The following is a 25162-nucleotide window of genomic DNA, read 5'->3' as shown; positions in this document are numbered from 1 at the left end:
ATGAGTATTATTTTTTTTTCGTTTTCCACCAATTATGTGTAATCACTAATCAGATTTAGTTTCTTATTTACTAATTGGATATGAACCTTATGATTCTATCACACGGTACAGGAGGAGATTTATACCAAATTTAAATGAAGCATTCATAAAATATAATGTAGCAACCTAGTGTGAATAATAAACTCGTAATAAAGCTTGAGCTCCATACACCACTGCTCCATAAAAAGCGTTTGTTAGATTTATAGTATGTGCAGGTGCAGAAATGATCGTAATTATAAAATGTCATTCCATTATTGGTTAACTTAATTATAAAAATCTTATTTCGTACAAATGGCATACGAAATTCAGGAAACTGTTAATTTATGCATAATACTACCTTGATCAAAAAGTTCCCGGAATAACCACCGTGTGGCGCTCCCATCGTTCCGATTTGAGTTCTGTTTTTTTTGTTAAATTGGTACATCTGTTGTTGATATTCCCTTTAAATCTTAGTGTCATAACTTGACATTTGCAAAAGTTACGTAGCCAAGAGTACATCTATCTCTGTGTGTGTTGGCGATTTTTTACAATTTCAGAAATGGATTTAAATTTGCAACAACGAACTTGTATTAAATTTTGCGTAAAAAACGGATTTAGTGGCGCACGGACGTTGGAAATGTTGGAAAAGTGTTTCGGCAACGATTCTCTAAAAAAAACGGTCGTTTACCAGTGGCACGAGCGGTTCAGAAGTGGTCGTGAGTCAATCGAAGATGATGAACGCAGTGGCAGACCATCGACATCGAAAGTCGGTGAAAAAATTGATAAAGTAAAAGAAATGTTGGTCAATAACCGCAAATTAACCATCAGAGAAATAGCGGAGGACTTGAACATTGCCTATGGATCCGCCCAAGACATTGTGGTTAATGATTTGGGTTTCCGTCGTGTAGCAGCAAAGTTGGTTCCAAAAGACCTCAATTTCATGCAAAAAAGAGACCGTGTTGACGTCGCAAAAGACATGATTTGCGAGGCTGAATCCGATCCCACATTCATCAAAAGGATCATTACTGGAGACGAGACGTGGGTTTATGAGTACGACACGCAATCCAGACATCAGGCAAGTGAATGGCGTTCACCAAATGAGCCGAGACCAAAAAAACCACGTCGTTTTCAGTCAAAAAAGAAGGCAATGCTGCCGGTTTTCATGGATTACAACGGTGTAGTGCATCATGAATTTTTGCCAGAAGGCCAGACAGTAAACAAAGAGTATTATTTGGGCGTTATGAGACGTTTGCGTGAAGCAATTCGCCGAAAGAGACCAGAAATGTGGGCAGAAAACTCGTGGATTTTGCACCATGATAACGCACCGTCGCACAGTGCTATCATTATTCGTAATTTTTTGACGAAAAATGCAACAAATACCATCCAACAGCCACCGAATTCACCTGATTTGGCTCCCTGTGACTTCTTTCTGTTCAATCGAGTTAAAAAACCATTACGGGGAACGCGTTTTAGCAGCCGAGAGGAAGTAATGGAAAAATCGCAGGAAGCACTGATGGACATACCGAAAACCGACCGTAACTTTTGCAAATGTCAAGTTATGACACTAAGATTTAAAGGGAATATCAACAACAGATGTACCAATTTAACAAAAAAAACAGAACTCAAATCGGAACGATGGGAGCGCCACACGGTGGTTATTCCGGGAACTTTTTGATCAAGGTAGTAAATGCCATCAATGAGACGCTGAGTGTTATTGTTGAAAAATTACGTTCTGAAATTGACGTCACAAGTTATTTTGAAAATTTCTCTGACAAAATCTGAATTAATAATTTATCGGGAGCTGACATATGAGCAATGAAGAACACAAGTCGGAGGGCGCGGAAGGCTGACGACGAAAGGTTTACAAATGGCGGGGGAAGAGAGGATGTTGCTAAGTGGAATTTGAGAAAAGCAGAAACGGTTACTTAACCTAAACAATGTTCATCGGATTGAGACTTTGGAATTAGATTTATCGTGGCCTTTTTTTATTTCCTCAAACTAGTCAGGTAACATATACTTGCTCTTTTTTATCAAAAATACTTTACTTGCAAATCTTCTGGCAACAAAGTCCTAAAATTGTTCGCAAAAAGAAAACGATATATTGTTTAATGTTCTAGCATAAATTATAGGCGGAAAGCTATTCAAAAAACAGAAAAAATCTTTCTAACTGCTATAAAGTACTTGCCATTGTGGCAGCTTTCAACTGTCGTTCCTCGTAACTGCACATTTCGGCAGTGGTTATGTCTCTTGCAATAAGCTCATGCGACACAATTCCAATTTTGCATCTCCCATTTTGACTCCAAGGATGAACGCCGAGGGCGGAATTTCAAGGAAAAAGTTAGCAAACCAACCACTTTGAGATTAAAGCCCAAAGACCCAGTATATTTTTCAACCTCTACGTATGTGCTGATTGTTTATTGATGAATAGAGAGATACAGAAACAGATGGTTGAAGAGCGCCCTTGAAAGAATGCGAAAGATAAAGGGCCTTGTTATCAACTCATGGGGCCACAAAACATCAGCACCTCCTTCATTAATGGAGAATTCCCTAAGAAGAAATCGGCTGGGGATTCTTCAAGTCATGGACAAATAAGTGGATCGCTAACCATGGGACGACTCAAATTTTGCGTTTAAATGGATAATTGAGCCTACTCGGCGTAATTAACATGCCATTCCACTCTCGAATGAGCCATTTATGTGAAACTGTATCTGTCTTGTCGGTTGAGCATTTTGAAGCGGCGCGGTGAGAAGTGGATTCCTTCACAATTCAAGCTAACAATTATGACAATAAAAATGTATCGAAAAACACCCAGGATGCTCATAGTTCATTGACACATGCCGAATCACTTACGAGAGATAAATGAGCCTCATTATAAATCCATACTGAAGACAGAAAAACGACACTTCATGAAGGGAACGGAGTGACGTGGCAGTGAAATAGATGAAGAGGAAATTTACTGGCGATCATCTGCCAGCAACAAGTCGATAACAAGTTCCGATGTGACGCGAGACAAAATACGTTCTGCGATATGAATTACTCTTCCTTCACACAAAAATTCCATTTTGAACAAGTTTCGAATAAAGATTTTTTTGTGGTTCGTACATCCCTGTATCGTTCTCTACCTGCTTAGACCGCATGCCTATCGAGGGAGGCGCGCGGGCGCCGAGGTCAATTACTTCCCTTTCCTCCCCTTCCAGAGTCAATGCTTTCTTCTGCCGAGATTGATTGATGGGATGCGTCAGCGAGTGATTCCGCTATCATTATTCTAAGCACGAGCGTCCAACTTCCAATGAGGATACGACATTGGAAGGCATGTGAGCACTGAAAATTTTTAACAAAAGGTTTTTCTGCATAAATTTTTGACGATGGATTCTAAATGACAGGTTCTTATTCAAGCTTAAATCTTAACCAAACAAGGTTAATATACGAATGCACACGCGCATTAACCATATGTGTACTCAAGGTGGAACGTCGGCCAAAATAATTGGAGAGCAGCGCATTCTATCATCAGTGTTTTTAGAATTAAGGCATATCCTACGGGTTCAAGGCAAACAGGACCAAGCAAAAATTGCCAAAAAAAGTAAATCTTTAACGGAAAACTCTCAAAACATGGTAGTTGCATGAAAAACTCTATTTGAGGGATAATTTTTGATAGTGAGAATGTGATTCTGACACCGAGGGTGTAATTCAATTCCCACAATTTACTGCAAAGTGATATTGCAACGCATAGAATATATAATGTCAAACAGATATTGGTCCACTCTTAACCCAATCAATAATTACAACAATTAAATACATAATTTATAGAAATTATAAACACTGCAACACCGCAAATCATTGTATCGGAAATTAGTCACTTTATCGAAAGGTGTTTTGTATTTCTACGGATTCTTTGCCGTACGAGCACTAATAATTTTTTGCGGCAGAGTAATAATTACAACAATCGTTATGCATATACTATTAAGTAAATAATATTTAAGACGATGGCAGAAAAATGCTCCCTTAATGGCAGGTGTCTCAACAGGTCCACGCCACACACCAACCGACTACATCACAACCGACATCCAAGAGCCGACTTTAATTAAACGGACGGAGCCTAATATGCATAAACCTCAGGATCTTAAAACCAGACCTCACATAACTTAGTTAACATTACCACACCATTTCATAATCTCACAACCCATAACCGGTTTCATCTGCACGCATGTATTCCTGGCGTCTTAGGGTTCAATATTTGAGAGAAAATGTTACCGAACCTCTTCGGAAAATGAATACAAATGGACTGAAAAAATTAACCGTTGAGTAAAAGAAGTATCTGATAGGAAGGGGAAGAAAGGAAGTTATAAGGTAATTCATTGAGGACGGAAAAAGTGGATAATTTAGGGTTTCAGAGCTGGAGGAATATCGATGGTTTTTGCAAAAAAGTAGAAAGGGAGAGAATGGGCATTTTTAAGAGAATGAAGGGATGGAGACCTTATGGGCGACCACAGCATTATAGAGAGGAGGGATACTGTGCCACCCCGAGGGTTTCTCGTGAAGTTAAAAACTCACATTCTCTTTTCAAACTTTTCCGAGTTTAATTTAATCAAACGCTTTACCTAAATTTTACCAAAAAATCTGTAAGGTAAAAACATCTACACACTTAGAGTTGCGTAATCAAGTAGGAGGAATTTTGATGGTTTTTGTAAAAAAAATTGTCGCAAGTGAATGAAGAGAATAGGCATTTTATAGAGAGTAACGGGTAGTACAGATATTGGGTGTTGGAAGAAGCATTAATTATCCCGAGAACAGCAGAGTAGAGAGAAAAGGATGCCGTTTTATCCCGAGAGCTACCCGTCCCTTTAAAATTCATATTCTCATGAACTAGTATTAAAGATATTGAATTTAGTAAATAATCGTCCTTTATGTTCTGCTATAGTCTTAATTTGTTATTAAATTAGTTTGATGTTTGGAAATTACATTATTTTTTAACCATCCCTCGCGATACATGCATCAAATGCCGAAACGTAAGCAAAAGAATGTTGGTATTTTAATTAACCGAACATCCCTCGATATTAAACGAGGGGTGGACATCTCATTTTTAGATGACAGTGAATAGGGCAAATAGCTTTTAGAATTGAAGTGTAACTCAAAAGTTCACAATGTGAAGGGAATAGTTTTCATTGGGCATGCAATTCCTATTCATAAGAGGCTATCTACATGCACAATAACCGAAGTGAATCCTCTCAAAACCCAGTCCACTTGCAGAAAGTAGTTACGCGCGGATAATTGGTAAAATGACACCAACCGTTCATCCAGAAGGTGTAAGCTGCCATGGTTATGAATCTTCCAGAATCCTTTAGCCTGGTTTGAGAGAGATTGTTAAGTTACTATTAGCAGACGAGGTATCCTAACGCCTGGTAACAAACATGTCTTAGGGTGCGATGCAGGTAATGTAGGTAATGTGCAGGAAGAGTGAAGTAAAGTGCGAGCGAAGGAGAATTAACAAAATGTTATGAACGAAATAACCCCAGGAAACTTTCAGATATTTGCACACTCCACATATCGCTGGCTAGTTAATATAAACAGTGAATGCCTGCATCTGCCTGGACTTTTTATTCCCACTCGTCTCTTAAGCAGAAATCACACAAAATGAATTAGCTCGTTCTCAGGTATGAGAGAAGTACAGTTAACATTAATTGATAATGGGCTATCTGATGACCAAATGAATCATATGGGATCGCAAATACACATAAACGACGCCGGGGCTAAAATAAAACGATGCTGCTAAAATCAACCCTTTCTCGTGTGCCTCCATTTGTGCGTAACACACGCTAGAGGATGCAACCCGGGTATGAGTGGTGGAATAAGTCGTGTCGTGGCGTTGAGGTGTGAGCACTCGACAAAGACGTCGATATTCTTCAAGCGCGTAAACACTCTCCCGACTTCTCGCCGCAGCCTCCCTGGTATTCTCTCCCTCCTCCGCGTCTCCGCTTCCCGCCCCCTTCTCCGCCCCTGCCAGCCGATCAACCGCCCCTGTCCCCCCCCATTTTGCCCTTCCTCCCCCTCTCCCCCTCGCGGACCCTCCCCTACCCCCGTCCACCCTCCCCGCCCACGCGCAACTGAATGCGTGAGGCGAACGATCTTAGTCTGTATACATGTACTAACCAGTATCTGCATAATCACCTCGTAAATCGAGATGATTGGCCACGTTGGGATAAGAACAAGTCTGGCCGGGATGAGTGATTATATTTGCACAAAAATTATGTGGAACAAGGTCAAGGGAACCGCTCTTGAAAATATAGACCGCGGCACGATTCCCTTTCAGGTGCTAACCGAAGTATGACTCACTCTCTCTCTCTCTCGCACAAGTACAATTTTTTCATTTGTTTTGGGTGATGAATAATACGGATTAGATGAATGAAATGGGTGTTAGGCTGATGTCGGCAGCAGCGGTTATGTTTCGGTTGACGGAGCAGAATTACAGCTCTTTGAAAGGGTTCGTGGGTTAAATCTGAGTCTTGGAAGCCTGGAATTAAGTTATGCAAGTAAGTGCTTTAAACTTATTCAACCAGCTTTAATCTCCAGGAAAACATTTTCTTAGATATTTATGGATACATTCGGGACCATAATAGCTATGCTATACTGTTTTCTTAAAGCATAGGGCAAGCATTTGTAAAGATCCAGATTTATTTCTTAACTTATCATCTCACTATATTAACAAGAAGTCCTACTGCAATGGTCCTGCATCCACATAACAATTTAAGATATCTCTGAAGTAGGTTAAAAAAAGCCAAGAAATATAATTTTTCCTCATAAAATTACGTCATAAAATGCCGCCTGAATTATTCACAAAGTAATTTCTTCCCATCCTCATGGGTTATAAATACGAAGCTTGATTGGTAGTAGCTCTCAAATCTATATCTTGTCCCCCGTCAATGTCTTTATACATAGGTTCTTGTGTCGACATTTCAAAGTACCTGCTTCCCTTAGTTAATTCCAGGTATTTTACTGTAATTCTTCCCACAGATGTTTCTTTCAGTTACATTCTTCGGTAAAATATCATGCTTCGAGATATATCGAATCGATTTCCCAATCCTTCTTATAAGTTTCCTCCTTAGGCTACTCTTTTTATGCTTGCACACTCTTCGAACTAATTACACATTTATTACTTTCCTATTTAATGCTCAGCATTTTTCCGTAACAGTATATTTCCATCACCTCTTATCTTTCTTTCTCTGCTGCTCCTCCATGTCCAACATTCATGGGAAAATTTACACCATACAGGTTAAAAGTTACATATGTATAAATACCTGTATATATGTAAATTTTAACAAATCGCTTACTTACATTAAGTCTACTACGTACTTTTTGCCGTTAATGGGCGCTTCTTCTGATATCAAGCCTCCTTATAATCTAAATAAAAAAACTATTCCACTTGTTCCACTGTCTTTAAACAGAAATATCTACTTACAATCATCGTTGTATATTATCGTTTTGAAAGTGATGTTATTGTTTCCACTGTCTTACTTAGAGATTATTCCACTAATTTAGGCATTATATTTCGTTCAAATTGACTTACCCGGAATCTTTGAAGGCTTTTTTATTTGACAAGAACTATCTAAAGATATCTAAACAATTATTAGAAGAAATTACTATGCATTGCCTAGCATTTTCGGCAGGAAAATGTGAAATACCATTCCGGATGTAATCGCACATGCATTAGAATTAGGACTGTTGTTGCAAAAAAAATTTGATACTGGTATTTTATAAAAAAAATGGGTTGAGCAGAATTAAGATTTCTCTAATGCGGAAGTATCCATTTAACTCTCAACACAGCCTCATTATTCAAGGAGCATTATAATTTATCTGGGACATTAATTAGAGCCATATAGATACGTCCGTGGGAAAAATGTTTTGCGAATATAATCCTTGAGAATTAGCGGCATCCGGTCTTATACTCACTAATTCCTTGCGCTAGGCACTATACCTTGCACTTAACAGAAGCACTTTTTAGTATCGCCAATAGTTTGGAATGCTTACATATGTGAATCCAGCAAAGTTGTTTTGTGTGATCTCCATTGTTCAAAAGTAAGTTACTCCAGGATTTTTTCTAAATATTATCTGTGGTAGAGGCGGATATAATAAGCAGTAATAGTCATAATAGCCATAGTTTAACAACTTCAGTATATATTTAAGAGTTTTTCTTCCTTACCTATCTGGCGGACAGTATCCGATATTATAATATTGCCACCGCTGTAGTGTCAGAACTAATCAGACTCTTTTCAGACGCTTCTAAATATGTATGATTTCTACGGACATCTAGTGAGGAAATGGTGACGAAGATCAGATCATGTTAGCATTCACAGAGAACCCTCAAAGTCATTTTATAATCAGGCGAGCTAACTCTATCCTGTATGGATGATATACCTATTCATTAAATCTATTTATTTGCACAATATAACGATTCAAATATTGAAATATTTGTCCTTTGACATTTTTTATCAAGGTTTCATCATTGAAGCCATGATGATTCCTACAACTGCCAGTGACAAGCAGGTACTAAATACTCTTATGAGAAATATTCACCAAGATGCCGGTCCACCGGAAACTGAAATCAGCCCAGCCGCAAGCCTCAACCTCTCCCCAATAGTCGTCTCTCATAGTAACCATGCTAATCGCTTCTGTCAAGGATGCTAATATACTACCGGAAATAACGGAGCGTGTGAAAATTCTCTTTTATGATCTCTCTCGGGAAATTCTTATTTTGTACTCGCTAATGGAAATAATATCGTTCTCTCGTATCAGTGATTGAACTAACAGCTTAAATGCGAATTTAGAGTCTGAGAAGACAATCTTAAAAACTGAGTAATGACTGGCATATCGATTTTATTTTGCCATAATTCATTTCTACAGAAATATATTGCTTGTTTATAATGTAATTGGCATAATATGGCCTGCCATTGAAAATTTAATAATAAACAATCAATATGAATTATACACCAAGAAAAAGTAAAGAGCTTGCAATGGTATTTTGAAAATTAATTGTTTTAACATCAAAATAATAGCAGCAACGAATGTTCATTCAAATGTAGAACGGTATTCAATTTATTTCAAAAGAATAGAAAACCACCAATCTCAATCCAGACCTTCAAAATATATGTGATAAATCATAAATGAACCTAGGTAGAATTTAATGTTGCTTACCAAAAATATTTCAACTTTCTTCATGTCCGCATTTGGAATTTAAATTCGAATAACTAATCTAATTATAATATAAAATTTAAATGATTTTTTTAAATATTTAAATTAGAAGCTGCATTAAAAAGTTTAAATACAAAAATAACTCTGTCTTTTTCACTATCCAATTAAAAAATAATATCGAATGTTTACTCTTCAGGTTAGCCACTATATTCCTATTGAAAAGAAGACAACGTGGCTTTTGAAAGTGGATATTATCTTACTTCACAAAGCAACGAAAGTGGATAGGTGATGGGCAGCCGCTACATTATTATATTCTAAAGGTCCCAGGGACCGAAAAAAACGTATTATAAAGAGAATGGAGGAAAAGGAACATATTTTTATGGATATGAAAGCTAAATATGAATTATATTATGCTATTATCAGCTGGGCATTGGTGGTAAAAATGCAAAAGTTTTTTAAGAGATTATATTATTTTTGTAATAAAGAATTTTAGTTCTCTAGCCTTGGTGGGTAGCGGTCGTGGCCCTCACTGCTGTCCTAGAGATCGCTGAATTAGTTCTCATCTAGGTGGACCTAATACCAAAGGTTTGATTGCTTGCGATTGACCTTGTTTCTTGTTTAAAATCTTATACAAGTTTTGCTTTATTTCTACAATTTTAACAATTAAGAACAATCAGAAACCATTAAAAATCAGATGCTTAGTTGAAATATGATGTTAGGACATCAATAACTTAGGGAATTATTTGTTCTAAAACATCATTAAACTGAGGAGAGTTGCCAAAATTTGCCTGAATCTCCTCATGATGTCTGCACTTAAATCCTAATACCTGTATGTTGATCATAGTTCCTGATGGTCTTCTTTAGACCTCATTGAATCATTCACATTAATTTTTCAATAATTCACCCTGGCCTTTTTATTTAATCCTCCTCCCATGCCTGGCGCTGTTACATAGAGAGCGACCATAAATATTAGTGATGGCGTGCGAAGAATAAAAGAGATATTTTGATCATCATATTCAATTGTTAAAATAAATGCAAGACAAATATATACAGGTATAAACAAATATTTAGATAACATGAGTCGAAAAAAGTACGCGACAATCATTGGGTTGATTACGACGCGACAAGGAAAAAGAAGTGGGCCGACGTAAGTGGATTTAGTCCCCACGACGCCCTCCTACGTTTGAATGCTGCCGGCATCGGAAATCGAAAACGAAGCGGTGTAGCAGGCCCACGCGTTTCATGCGAAAAACTGTCCAGCCGGTCACGCGGACTCGGGATTCCAGACACGGCACTCTTTCACATGTCGCTAAGGGCGCTTGAGAAAACAAACAAAAGGATCATGGTGGTGGTGCGAAGGGAGTGATAGGGGGAAGAGTGTGGAGGTTGTGGGGGGGGAGGAGGAGAGGGAGAGCTGTTGCATCCCAGAGCGATCATTCCCCCCGATCTCGGTTTGCGCAACTTCAACCGGGGCAGACAAGAGGTGGTTACACGAGCGGCGAGGGGCGGTCCGCGGATACGGAGAGCGCACATCTCGCGGAGAGGGATGGAGTGGTGGAAGGGTTGGAGAGACGGGGGAGGGGATGGGAAGGCTGCAGGCGTGGAATGCACGACGCCGCCGTCTCACCGCCGATCGGGGCAACCCCGACGAGAGAGGCGACGACGCTCTGTCCTCCTCCCACCCCCCTCCTTCCCCATGTTGCCACGAGCCCAAGGGGAAGGAATTGGGCGCCAATCGGGAGCGGGGATCGAGACTCGGATCGCCTGGCGTTTTGATCGCGCCCTTTGCCTTTTTCACTCTTCCCAGATTCTAAGACATCAATTGTTTGACACCTCCTTCAACAGTCGGCAAACCCAATTATTCTCATTACATCTTTTCTGTATCTTTAAATTTCCTCCTCTTAATGTAATTTTCCCAAATCTCATCGAAGACCTCTATTTCAAATCCATATTTCAACACCTTGATAAAATTGATTTATTTCAAAATTGTTTAAAATGCTAGGACAAAGTACTATTTACAGCAATGGCTAATCTGAAATACATGTATGCCGGAATGGGGATAAATATACAAATATCTTCCTGAATGGGAATTTATGCTGATACTTGCAATTACTACGGTTTCTTATATAGGTCTCTTAGGTACCCATCCAATCACTGACATCGGCTAATGCTCCCCGTAGTATCTATCGGATTTTCATGTCCAACAGCTTTAGGTGGAGTACCAAGAATGATCAACATAATTAGGCTTACAGATGATGGGTTCAATTAGAAGATTTTATTTATTTAAGATGCTTTTCTAATGTATCTTTAGAGAGAGAATATTACGTAGGATACAAATAAGAAAACTAAGGGTGAATATAAAGTGTAATAGATATTGATAGCATTGGTTTGCGACTTGATAGGATAGATGCTCAAACTTAGTTATGATTTTTATACATTTTCAACTACTGTGTTTGAAATGGAACTTTTATCCATAAAATTTTTAAAATGAAATCATAAATAATAATTAGGTGTAAGGCAGAAATTTGAACACACTTTTACTATTTTTTTGACACATAGATTTATAAAAAGTAGTAGCCGGAGTGCTTGAAACTGGTTCAATTGCACAGCTTCTGAGCAAATATATTTCAACGACACATAAGGATTGAGCATCTTCAAGTGTGAAATATCAGCGAGAAATTATTCTCGGATGAAATGGTCTACTGACAACGAAGTGAAATTTTAACAGTCCCTTTTTATGCAATAGCTTACTTCTACAAATAAAGATAATTATAACTGGAATACGCGTGTAATATCTGTAAAATTTAACTTAATGATTGATTACTCGAAATTGTCTTTCTTTATTGAAGCATATCCTACGTCTTCCTATTTACTTTTAATAAAGTTCGCCAGCTACGCTATATGATGTTATGGTAAAAAATCGGTGGTACGTGAATAAAGCTACTAGCTACTAACAGCTACTAGTTTCCGGGTACAAAGTTGAGTAATGCCACATCAAAACATCTTCAGTCTGAGGCAAAGATATTTTCTGGGCACTTTTTTACCTGCATAGCCGCAGGTGGCGCAAGGACAAGTATGCTGGAACTTGAACTTAAGTGCAAGACCGTCTTCACTGTAAGAAATTAGTAAAATATAAGATATACTGTACACATATGGATAGTAACAATAAGATGCTGCAGGTAAGTGAAGAATGTAGTTTTAGGTCAACTGCAGCAAGGTTAACTCGCAATATAATTATGAATTGATATATTTATTGTGTTAGTGCTTATGTAGAATTCGCTTAAATTAGGTGCGTCACTTACAATGTTTTCCACCAGGTATGGTTGGTTGGTGGTAACCACCAACCAACCATAACTATCAATCCGAGGGTTGGTTCGAAAGGCGAGGGTAGAGCTCACCTAGTACTAAGCCCGGCGATGTTTAACATTCACACATCAGAGTAAGGGGTCAGTTTCTTTCCCTGCGCTGTCTATGGAATCCCAGGTAGACCTGTTACCCGAAAAATGACATAGCTTGGGTGAAGCTTAGGGCGCCCAGAGGCGTATCTGGGAATTGAACCTGAGCCTTAACTCCTCTAGCCCAATAGGTTGTGAGCGGTCCCAAACAGCTGTTATATACTTCTCTTAAAATTCTCGACATTAGCTAGATAGATGCTAATTGTTTTGAATTCGTAGGTGATAATTAGTCCAATGTTAAGCATCGATTAAATTTGTGTCGATGGTATTGGGATAAATTTTGTCGATCCACAGAAAGCATCAAAGTTTTTGATGCTGTTAAACTGAAGAAAATCATATACCATATCATCCAGGGATATTAGAGCAAAGTAATACTCCTTTACAATTGAATTGAGTCACGGCACAATTGTAAATTTGAACATTCTGTCATTCCTTTCTATGAAAGATTCAAATTTTTCCTTAATATTTAGGCCTTCAATAGAGAAAAAGGAGTGCTGAATATTATTTTTTTCTTTGCTGTAGTTATATATTTATTATGCTTTATTAATGGCTGTTGCTGGGCGCTATACTGCCTGAGTCGTTTTCTCTCAGAACGAGAATGTGCTAGCGTGGAAAATGGTAAGTTGTCAATTTCGTCTTTGCATTAAGGTTGAACAATAGTCAAACGAAACAATATAAAAAAATTTTGTTAGATAATACGACCACAAAATATGGCTACCGTAACATGCTGGTGATTAAAGATAGTTAAAGTTTTTGGTCAAAGAAAATGTGAGAGCATTTAACTCTCAGCTGCTGAATAAGGTATAATAAAGCTATTCAACTTACCCTGAAGTTTCTTTTCCGTCTCCCAAAATTTCTGCAGCTCCGTGAAATATTTGTCCAATATGAAAACTTTGGATAGCCCCAGAGTGGCCATTATAGTAGAGCTCGAGTGATGGGACTCATGCAGAGAGTTCGGGTATCCTTTGCAGAAGGAACTTAATTCTTACACACTGGAAATTAATGGCTTGAAATTCAAATCTCCTGAACAGTCATTAAAGGTTATCTAGTTTTTCTCCAGCCGTAGCTCTACTAATGACTTTGCAGTTAACCATAGTCGTAAATCCAAAGTTTGTGTACGGTGTAATTTCAGTCATTCAAGTCTCAAAGCACTGAACCAGTCGTTGAAGTCTCCAGCACATTGATAGAAATTTTACTGGTAAAATTATTTTCAGCAGTCTAATATCTTCAATTTCACCCTTAGGTACATAGAAGAACTGCGTCCTGAAAGTCTAATAGCTGTGATATTGGTAGAATAGTTTTTTTCCTCTAAGGTTCTAATTCTGCGTCACACAAATTTAGAGATTTGCTTTGGTCGAAAGAGCCATTTCTTTAGAGTAGATTACAGTACAGTAGATTTGGCCCTGGTTTGCTGAATAATCAGAAGGGGCTGATACTTCACTTTGCTGTTTATATATTTTCCTTAGAATAACTGAAGTTGCCAATCTTTTATAGTAAAATCAATCAGTAACTTCAGCAAGTATTTTGGGATAATATATTTAAAGCCTAAATAATTGAAATGAAGCGCTTTACTAAGTTTAAATTGCCAATTTTCCAGTTGAACTGCACAATAACATTACTTTCAAAACGATAATATACAACGATAATTGTAAGTAGGTATTTCTGTTTAAAGACAGTTCGATTCAAAAGTAATTCTTATTTTTAGTTGAAAATTGGTAGCGTAGGCCTGGTGACAGTATGAGCACAATAGTTTCGTAATTAAAGTGTGATTGAAATATGGCACAAAAATATAATCAAGTTAAGTCAACTTGAATATTTTTTAAGAAGCCGCCAAGCAAAAGTCACCACACTTCAAAGCATTTTATCACGAATTTTTAAAAATAATATTGGCACAATTATTACTTGTCGGAGTATTATAAACGAATAAAAACTATACACTCTTCAATTATGTATCCGATTGAAGCTTATTAATGCAGTTTTGCTATTTCTCTTAATAATATTGGCCTAATCAACTAGTTCTCTGTTGCACTACCCTCTAATCTCTATACACAAGGCACAAACACATGCAACGCACAATCACCGGCACACTCTTCGTCCTCTTCCAAGGAACGTGCGATCATAACAGACCGTTCTCTTGGCAGCCATTCCCCGGCTAAACTGTTTACCGAAAACATACACCAAAAAATCCCAGTTCCTCCGGAATAGAGGCGCTCCACAAATGATGTTCATATCACGGACACTTGTGACCAAAAAACAAGGCACTACGATTCGGCAAATCCTCCTTATGACACAACTTGTGAGCACCAAGCTCAACAAGCTAACTATTCATTGCAAACGCCGCACCAGCTACCTTAGCATTCGAGTGCTCGGACCTGACTAACCTGCCACGGAGAACGCCACGGAGGAGCCCGCCACCTGTCGGGAGGATGGACAATCACTACCCTCATCCTCTCTCCCTCTGCCACCTGAGGATTTGCCTTTTTCCCTCGTGCCGCGCAACGCAAAGGAACGACAGCAGGTGGAGACGACGATCTGCCGTCTCGGAATTTCCCCCTCCCTCCCAGCAAGTGCATCGAAAAAAAACATATCCAAACCCTTTGGCGTGATTTTGGACTACTTATTGTTGTTCTCTACCCTCACTGTTTGCATGCGATATGAAACCCCGGGAGAAAACGGGAAAAAATTTGAATTGACCGTTGAAGGTGAAACAATTCTTGGCATACGCAGAGGGGACGCTTCTGGGTATTTTTGTTTTACAGAGTCGCAAAAGTTGAACGAGTTATAGTGGACAATCATAAAAACTCATAGGAGCGATTTCAAGGTTTTAATGCCCCTAAAGACACATTTATTAGAACATATACATATACGCAATTCATGGGTATGCACTAATATTTCAATGAAATAAGTCGTGTTTGCCATCTATCGCTCATTAATGTGCCATCCATTGTGACACATTAATCTGGTATGCGTTATTGCTGGCGGAAGACTCAATTTTTATGAGTGCAATTTTGGCCAGAAGATTTATGCCATCGCACTCAACCGTGCATCAAATGACCCGCATTTTAATATTCAATTTCCCGAATGCCAATCCCCATCGGCCCACCTCTGTCATTCAGGTTTGTTTAGGAGAAGCAAACATTTATATTGCGGTAGGTCAACATACATCAACGGAAACTCCATCAACACCATTCTTATTGCTTAAGTATCAATTGAGTATTCCGCCTCGTCACGGCGAGCTCGTGATTGCCCTTAAAAATGGCATCCCTTTCAAGTTGTTTGCGACACCATGTCCCCTCGCACACTTTCAAGTAGCCCGAGACGATCAGCGACGCGTCTCGAGACCGCCACTCTCCTCCCCATCCAGCATTAGAGCATTGCGGGGGAACCATGCGCCCTCGCCGTTCGCCATTCATGACAACGCCCCCTCTCATCCGTAAACGCCCTGGAAGAAGACAGCATGTTTATAGTTCCTGATGGCATTTTTGTCACATGACCACGCGGTCATTTTCCTCCTTGCGCGGCGCCAAATTCCTCTGGCGCGGTCTGCCAAAGCGATCTGCCTTCTATGTGCGAAAGCAGGTTTACGTGTGTGAGCCACGGCGAGGAGGGAGCCGAGAGGTCAAGACGAGGCAGAGAGAGAGAGAATTGGAGGGGGAGGAGCAGGGAGGAAAGGGAAGAGAGGGGAGGGGTTAAGGGAGGTGGGCTTCCCGGGCGGAGAGAAGAAAAAAGTGAACACAGAAGAGAGGGGAAGGTGACCCACGGAGGGCATGGTAAGGGATTCGAAGGGACGCATCAGGGGGAGTGTTTCGGGGTGTTGAGGGGGGAGGTGTAGAGGGGGGTGCGGACGTGGAGGAGGAAGGAGAGAGGGTGGACGGTCACACACAAACACTCACACACGCACGCACACAAGCCAGCACGCACGCTCGCCGCCTCTTCACCTCTCTCTCTCTCTCTTTTCCCCCCCTCGCCCCCCTAATCTTGGAGGCCGCTGTGGCGTTGGTCCCTAGGCATCACCACTCCTATTGGCGGCCAACTTGGCCAATGAGATCCAAGGTTCTCGTAGCAAACTTCCAATTCTTTCGCCTAGTGGGAGGATTTCGGAGCACCGTAGTTACTCGGTGTACGCTCGGGAGAGACGAAGAAAGTCAGCCGTGCAGACGGTGAATGAAATTGAAAATTCGCTCGGAATGAAAATAAACCGATCATCCGATAAATTATTCTCTTGCCTGACAACCGGCGGAGTGTAATCGTCCGTGGGATTCCTTTTGTTCTCGCGAGACGCACATCTAAAATTCAAATTAGACTGCTTCCGCATCATCACGATAGGGGAAGAATCGATGAGGGAAAATTAAAATTATAAAACCACACATTTTGAAGCACCGAAATTTTAATGCGCTCAATAAAACTCGATTCAATGGGAGAAGGTGGGGGGTGGGGTAGACTTTGTGAGTGCGTTCGGTCGTGTGGTGCGTGACCCGGTTTTTCAACGCCTCATTTCAATGCCCGGAAAAAGGACAATCGGGAAAATTAATGCAGTCAATTTTTCACAAATATTACCTCAACGGATATACGGATCGACACAATTTTTCCGGCGTAGAGCAGTTTAGAATACTAAATGGTATTAAATGGAACGATTAAACCCTGTACTTTTTTCACAAATACTACCGTGATGGATTGCTTAACGCAATTTGTCCGGCACAGAAACATTCAGGAGATCAAAGTTTAAAGCTTGAAAAACACGTGTAGGGTTTAGAGGAATGATGTAAAATATTTGAGCATCAGCAAAAATTTTATTTTCAAACCGTATAATATAAAGAATATACTATCTGATAACCCCTAAGAATTCCTCAACCATAAGGTACTATGCCTACTTTGAAGTTTGTGTGGGCACGGTTTTTATTTTAGACATAATTATCTCGAGAAATCAAGTAATGCGTAAAATTGTGCTCTACAGGAAGTTGTTGGGTGCGATTCTATAGAACTAATTGTTCCTCATGAATGCTTCTTACCTCAAGCAGTCATTTTGACAAAGGGGAGGTCGTGCGTGCAGAGATATTGTACGCTAGGTTGTTCGCATGAAAAAGAATGGTTGTGATAGGGTAGTGATAATGATCTACTACCTATAAGATCAAAATTTAAGATTTAGATAAACATGAATGTAATTATAATTATTTTTGTTTGTCTGCTGTTTTACTCTGCTTTCTTTCATTTGTTGCCTGAGCGCATACAAATATTTTTTCTTATTTTTCATTTAAAAAATTATATTTTTATTTTATTTTTTGACGATATTTTTATTGCTTAACTTTTTTTGCTAATTTATTTTCTTATTTTTCTTGTTATTAACCAGCATGAAGCATAACTGTATGTTGAACCTAAATTGAACACAAATGAGGCAATAGAAAACCACCACCAATTTCAGTACCCTTTGCTACTGAAATGGTACCCCTGCTGAAATTTATTTCTTTCATGCAGTTTCTCCTAACGCACATACAGTATATCATAGGCCCTTGTTAACGTCTATTGTGTTTGTTTCTGCTCGAGGATAAAGGTGCTACGAGTTAAAAAGCATATTTTATAGGTTAACATACATTTTCTTTGCTTTTAGATAAACGCACTGTTTCCACAATTTGGAGCTATTATTTAATGTTTCATTTGACAATATTTCACAGAAAGAGTCGTTGAGGTCACCTATTATTTTATTACAATTGAACCTCGTCCAATTTATTCGATAATACAGATGAAAATATTTCATTTTGTACTATCAGTGCAGCAGATGATCCACAGCTATCTTGTATCTCTTGGTAACATAAAATGCCACGACAATACTCCGTGAAAGTTTATCTGTCTAGACACTCCGCGTGGTAATTCTTCACCGCTAAACTAGGAACACTAGTGCCTTGATGGATTATTGGTAAATTCTTGATAATAACGGCAGTTTCACAGATTATGCAAATCATTACTGCCACTCGTCACCACTTAAGCAGTAATAAACGCTGAAATAAAATTTTCACATGCGAACGAGGCGGCAAAAGTGTATTGGGAAAAACCAGTCAGTGATTTTAGTCACCTTGGCCTTACCCTTCTAGATTAGCTAATTGGGTAATATGTGGTTAGTAAGGAAAGCAAAAAAAGAATAGCAAAATTATGTCAATTTAATTCGAAATTTGTTGGGCTGGTGGGTAATGCACTCACCATCTAACCTGAAGGTCAAAGTTTTGAATTTTACTTCAGTCAAAGACAACGATATCAGATTAACGATATGAGTTTGTGTTACCAAAACAAAACGGCCTCAGCTGTCTGATAAGGTCAAATTATCATTTACTACCAATTACTCATTATTAAATTGTCTATCAAATTTAAATTAAGTAATTCTTCCTCTTGAAAGGCACTCGGTAATGCATACGCGTGCAGTGACAAGATTATACATAATAATTCATCTCACTTGTTAATCTAGTCACTTTCCTCCCATATCGATAATTGTATTTTAAAGAAGAGATTGAACTTTCTCAGGAGTGCTCTGAGTTTCCTAAAACCCGTTTCTGGATTTCGATTTCAATTCACGTAAGTTTGGAGTAAACTACACTTAAAAGAGAAACGGACTTTTAAGCATCCAAAATTATCTAGCAATAGAAATAATGGGACTAACCAAAGAGCTCTGGAACCCAAAAAAGAATTCATTCCTTCATTATCACAACTTACCCGTCCACGAATCATCAAATTAACAAAGGGAGAATAACACAATATTATTATATCATAGTTCAGCCCCCTAAAACTAAAATGTTAACAGTCGTAAAATTTTTCTAATGGTAGCAAATTTAGACCGCTCTCTCTTGAGAATTTTATAAGGGGCTTTAAAAATGTATGCGAGTTTTTTACAGAGCTAGATTAATTGAATAATTAATGCGACATTCCAAATAAAAAATATTAAAGATACAGATTTTACAGTATTATTTCCGCCAATAAACTTTCAAACTGATTCCCCATCACTAGCTGAAATTCTGCGGCCCGGGAAGGACTCACTGAGATCACCTTCTGAGCGATGGCACAGCCAGGATTGGATTGGACGTATTAACGGGCTGTTCCAAGATCACTCCTAGTCAGCATCGACTCTTATCGTTTACTTTTCTCATAAATGATATCTTGCTGGAACGAAGGGAGAGGCAGTAGGAGGCCATTTAACGTAAAAGTCCAGAGACCGAGGTTGTGGCCTAAATATTGGATTGAAGGCGAGAATTGTACAGAGATTGAGACATCATCCAACTCTCCCTATGTCATCGCACTTCCAATACTTTCCACGAGAGAGACATACTTTATGCACATGAAAATGTGTCAGTACATACTAGGCTAAATATATTGAGTCTATTAGAAATAATGATAGTTTTGTCCACGTTGATATCAGGCGAGTCCTGACAAATTTTATTGTTTAGACTCCCCGATCAAAAAAAGACGCTATGAAACAATAGTTCATAACCAATTACACTTATATGAAAATAATATGAACTAATTTTGGCAAATTTAACAACAATATCCAAGAATCTCAGAGAAGGTATTCAGGTCTAAGATTTTTCCAAAACGAGATAATTAACTTATACCACTCGACCACGGGTACATATAGGTATGTGTGTGTATATATATATATATATATATATATATATATATATATATATATATATATATACTGTATATGGTTGGTCGCAAACGTGGCGATGATGCATCAAACTTAGAAACACAAAATAGAAATAAAGAGAGACAGTTTTTTCGGAATATTTCCGTGTTACAACCATCGATGGTTTTACATGCTGTTGCCCCGTGTGTGACTAATCTTATATTCATTTTTGTGAACATAGATATATATATATATATATATATATATATATATATATATATATATACATATATATAATAAAATGCTTTATTGTCGTAATTATAAAGCTATTTCTGAAATATCAACCACGAATGATATCTCAGATACTCATGTTTGGTACTCATATTTCTATTCCTCTACACCTGTTTTTTTCAGTCTTTTCATATCACTAGGTACCTCGGAAACGTGGATTTCCTTATATAGTTATTTGCACGCATAATTATTAGTTTTCTAGGTAATACGGATTTTTAAGTTTTTGAATATTCTTTTAATATTTGCTCCAGTTTGGAGAGATAAATCTTTCGCACCTAAATACCTTTAATGTTATAAATAATACTCCATCAATTACGTAAAAGGATATTTAGGCGACAATGCAATTATGGTTTCAGTAATCTGATTTTCACGGATGCATACTGTTCAACGCTAAGCCATTAATTATTTCAACCCATGCGGAAATTAGAGGCCAATATGTATTAGCGGATGAGTGTTCCACAAACCAACCTAAACCTACTAATTGCTTAGATCTACAAACACGACGCATGTGGTTGGCGAGTGTTAAGTTTCCCTTTGTATTCTTAAATAGAACCCTCCGGCACAAGTACTACTCGACGAAGATTCTTCACTACACTACCACGAGTTGGCCTTTAATAGGCACTCCGAGCTGCGCTGGAGCTTCAGAGCGTTGAGTGTCACTCAAGGAGTAACCACATACGCAATATACTCGGAGGCCGAATACATTTGCAGAGCGGAAAGAAAGTTGCAAGATGGACAACAATCTCCTGCATCCTCACCTTCTTCCACTAAAACTTAGGCGAGACGTGCCAATGATGATGCCAAAATGCCAAAAAAAACATGTTAACGAATGACGAAAAAGAATGATGAGAAGTGGAAGAGCATTTACGAAAATGGGCATTATTGTATGGATGCATTTGATATTTAAACCGAAGAATTTACTTTATAATATCATCATCAAATTATTAATATCATGAATCACTTTGCTCTCTAATACAAGAAAGAAAACACAAGCAAGTGGACATTTCTGTTGCATGTAAAGGTGTTAAAAACATACGCACACACAAACAATTAATGCCTAATATGATAAGCAGTAAGAATATAATGTACTAATTTTAACGAAATATTGCGCTGTTTCTAAATTTTCCTGCTCTATGAACTAAATGTAAATTATTGGGAACTTTGTGTCTTGAAATTTTTCAATGGCCCATATTCATGTGTACGAGTGCATTGCTGGGATTTCCAAGTCGCCCTACACCAATAAAATCTGTTGATGTTTGATTTTACAAAATTTCAGATGGTTATTAAAGGAGGATAAACTGATGTTACACACACACAAATTAAAGTCCTCGCCTGTATTTTAAATGGTTCCAGGAATTTTCTGTATGGACACGAATATGTACGGCTAGTACAATCGGAACTGTAAGTATTTTAATTAGAAATTTGGTATTAGTTTAAGTATTGTATACGAAGGTTGTTCAAAAAGTAAAGGGAATTTCGTAATTTCGCACAATTTATAAGGCACCATGATTTCTTGCCACAAGGTCAAATAGACAATGAAGTTCTATTTACAAGGTAAACGCTGTTTACGCGAAGCAATACGAAAAAAATGCCCGTATTTGTGGCGAAAAAATTCATGGCTTTTTCACCACCACGATAATGCGCCCGCTCACACTTCACTGCTTGATTATGATTTTTTGGCAAAAAAGAGCCCTGTAATGATGTTCCGGCCACCATATTTGCCAGACATGGCCCCGTATGAATTTTTGCTGTTCCCAAAAGTAAATAGAACCTTAAAGCGGCGCCGATTTACAAGCATAGATGATATTAAAAACGTATCGCTGAGAGAGCTAAAAGCCATGCCAAAGATCGAGTTCCAGAAGTGTGTCGAGGATTGGAAAAAGCGCTGGCACAAGTGTATAATAAGAAATGGGGACTACTTCGAAGGGGATGACATGGATATAGACGAAAGAATAACATTATTTTCAAATGATTCAAATTCCCGTTATTTATTGAACACGCCTCGTATTAGTGGGAAGTTGGTTTAGGCAAGGAGTACGTATTTCGTGTGAAGGATCGAAATATCCTATCATGCAAACATGATACTTGTGACTGGGGCATTTGCACTGAAAACTTAACAAATATTTACCAAGGATAATCTAAAACATACTCCCACAAATTCCTTTCTGATATTCTCCATTTTTTTAAAATTATCCTTGCAATATAGAAGTACGTTTCCAGGGCAAAAAGTAGCCAGAAACATAGTTTTGCGTATTCTGTATTCTTTTTACTGTATTCTGGTAATGCTAAGAGGAATTTGAAGTTGATATGCTGGTGAATTTCCTCAATTCATTTGAAAAGCGTTTGGGTTTTGGAGTACTACGGTCTGAGCGAGGAATTAAAATCGAGAAAAATATATATTTGTACAAGAAGAGTATTTTCTGACTTCACATGCCTGGAATTGGGGAAACGTCAGAGGTTTCTTTACATACGGTGCTGTGAAAATATTAATTTCTTGCCGGCATCGTGTATATTCCTTGCGCCGGCCGGTCCTCTTTCCTCTAGCGTACCAGTGGATTCAGCCTTCTCGTGCCATCCCAAACCGACTGTAGCTGATCCGCGACGACGCTGCCGCCGCAGGATGTTTTTGCCGTGATGAACTCGGTAACGATCTTTTTTATTGCACTAATTGCTCGTTATTGAGTTTTATTGGGCGACTTAGCATTTCTCAAGGAGATATCTAAGTATATATACGAGGGTCATCCGGAAAGTAGTACCCGTTCGTGCCGCATGAAGTGCTGACGACGCGAGTAGCCGCTGGACGAGGTCAGATAGCTTCAGTGGCTTGTCTGCCTTCTCTGAGCCAAGTTGCGTGACGCTAGCATTGCCTGTGTTGTTTCTGTGATTGTTTACAATGTTTAAAAAAATTGAGAACGCCGCCAGTTGTGAAGTGAGGGCAGTGATTAAATTCCTCAATGCAAGAAACGTTCGCCCATGTGATATTCATCGCCAATTAAACGAGGTGTATGGAGACAATGTAATGGACGAGTCGTCTGTTCGGCGGTGGTGTCGCAACTTCAACATGGGGAGGGGGAACACACACGACGATGAGCGTTCGGGGAGACCGTCTGTCATTACAGACCAACTGGTGAGCTCAGTTGACGAATTCGTGAGGAACGATCGGCGCGTCACAATTGATGACATCTGTGAGCATTTTCCCAATGTTTCTCGAACAATTGTTCATGAAATTGTTAAACACCATCTGCATTATGCAAAAATTTGTGCAAGATGGGTCCCTCGCGTATCTCAATGAGCTGGCGGCGAAGGACTATGCAGCAGGAATACAGAAACTTGTCACACGTTATGACAAATGCCTTAATTTGCTTGGAGATTATGTTGAGAAGTAGTTTAAAGTATCCTCTTTCAAATAAAATTTTTTATGTTTGTTAATATTTACTTTTGTGTCTTTAATTCACGAACGGGTACTACTTTCCGGATGACCCTCGTATATACGCACAAGTTTTCTGAAAAAAAGTTTTATCAAGCACCTTGACATTCCGGATCAACATTTTTAATTTCAATCATGTATTTCCTTTGCGATACCTATTAGAGTTTGCCAGTTCAGAAAATATCAATGATGAACACGTCTGTAATCTTATCTAAACAATTCATGAAAATTTCTGAAGAGGATGTACGAGTTGAAAGCAATAATAATAAAAGCCATGGCATGTTTTCGACTATGAGGTAAAAACCAATGAGCCCGTTATCATAATAAATCTCAAAAGTAAATAAATGTCAGGATTAATTTTGAAACTCAAGATGAGGTACTTTAGTACTTATTTTTACTTGTTTTTCATCGGTAAGATGTATTTCGTCATTTAAATATATATGTTTCGAGTATTGCAATAACATGGTTAAGTGTATGGCGCAAGTATTATAACAATAGGTGTACAAAGGCAGATTTTGAATTTAATTCATTATGTGTGATAATCTTTCGTTAAGTTTCTATTAATCGTTATCCATCTAAATCTATACTCAATTGTCAAATTACAAATGCCAGTGTACACTATATCCTTTCCATTTCGGTAATTTCCCCATCTCCGAATTCAATGCTGGCTATAGGGTTAGTTCCATCACATTCATGTTTGGCAGACACCCTGAGTACTCATATCTGCCAGTTCTATCGCAAGCTATCTTCGAGAAGTATCCCAGTAAACTTGCTTTCCTCCGTTGAAATCATCCAAGGTTTCCCCGGATCAGTGCCGTTGACGGTATCGCACCCAGCCGGGGAAGCAAAAAGGGATGAGACGTGGTCGGGAGACGGGGGTGGGTATGAGGAGAGGCTGGTTAAAGGGCCCGCCATCATCACTTGGCCGCTTTCGTGGCCGCCAGTTTTTCCGGTGTTCCTGCGATGCGGTTTGTCATCACAAGTCAGCAGTGGAGATGGGCGGGTGAAATGGTCCATGAAACCACATCCGATGGCGGGGGAGGAGGCGGCGACGCCCGGCGGGGAGGAGAGGGGAGCACCGCGGGCTCTAGGGACGGAAAGGGAGGAAAGCGGCGGACGTAGCTGCTCGGCTCGGGGGTGATGTTCGCAGCTGATAAGCTATCTCGTCTCTTGGATCAATAA

At 38.9% G+C, this 25162-nt stretch overlaps 1 protein-coding gene across 1 annotated transcript in view; it reads right to left on the bottom strand.

Moving 5' to 3' along the window:
- The window catches only part of dachs (unconventional myosin-IXb-like dachs), a 150413-nt gene extending 136391 nt beyond the window's left edge, over positions 1–14022 (bottom strand). Inside the window, exon 1 of the mRNA XM_071591702.1 lies at positions 13482–14022. Coding sequence (XP_071447803.1) covers positions 13482–13572 — 91 coding nt within the window. The 5' untranslated portion in view covers positions 13573–14022. The remainder of the gene's footprint in view (positions 1–13481) is intronic.
- Between the last annotated feature and the right edge of the window lie 11140 nt (positions 14023–25162).

The sequence above is a fragment of the Hetaerina americana genome, unplaced genomic scaffold, assembly GCF_022747635.1.
Source record: "Hetaerina americana unplaced genomic scaffold, ioHetAmer1.1.p SCAF_1, whole genome shotgun sequence".
NCBI classification, from domain to species: domain Eukaryota; kingdom Metazoa; phylum Arthropoda; class Insecta; order Odonata; family Calopterygidae; genus Hetaerina; species Hetaerina americana.
The sequence above is the reverse complement of the archived record's forward strand: the minus strand, read 5'-3'. Positions and strand labels throughout refer to the sequence as shown.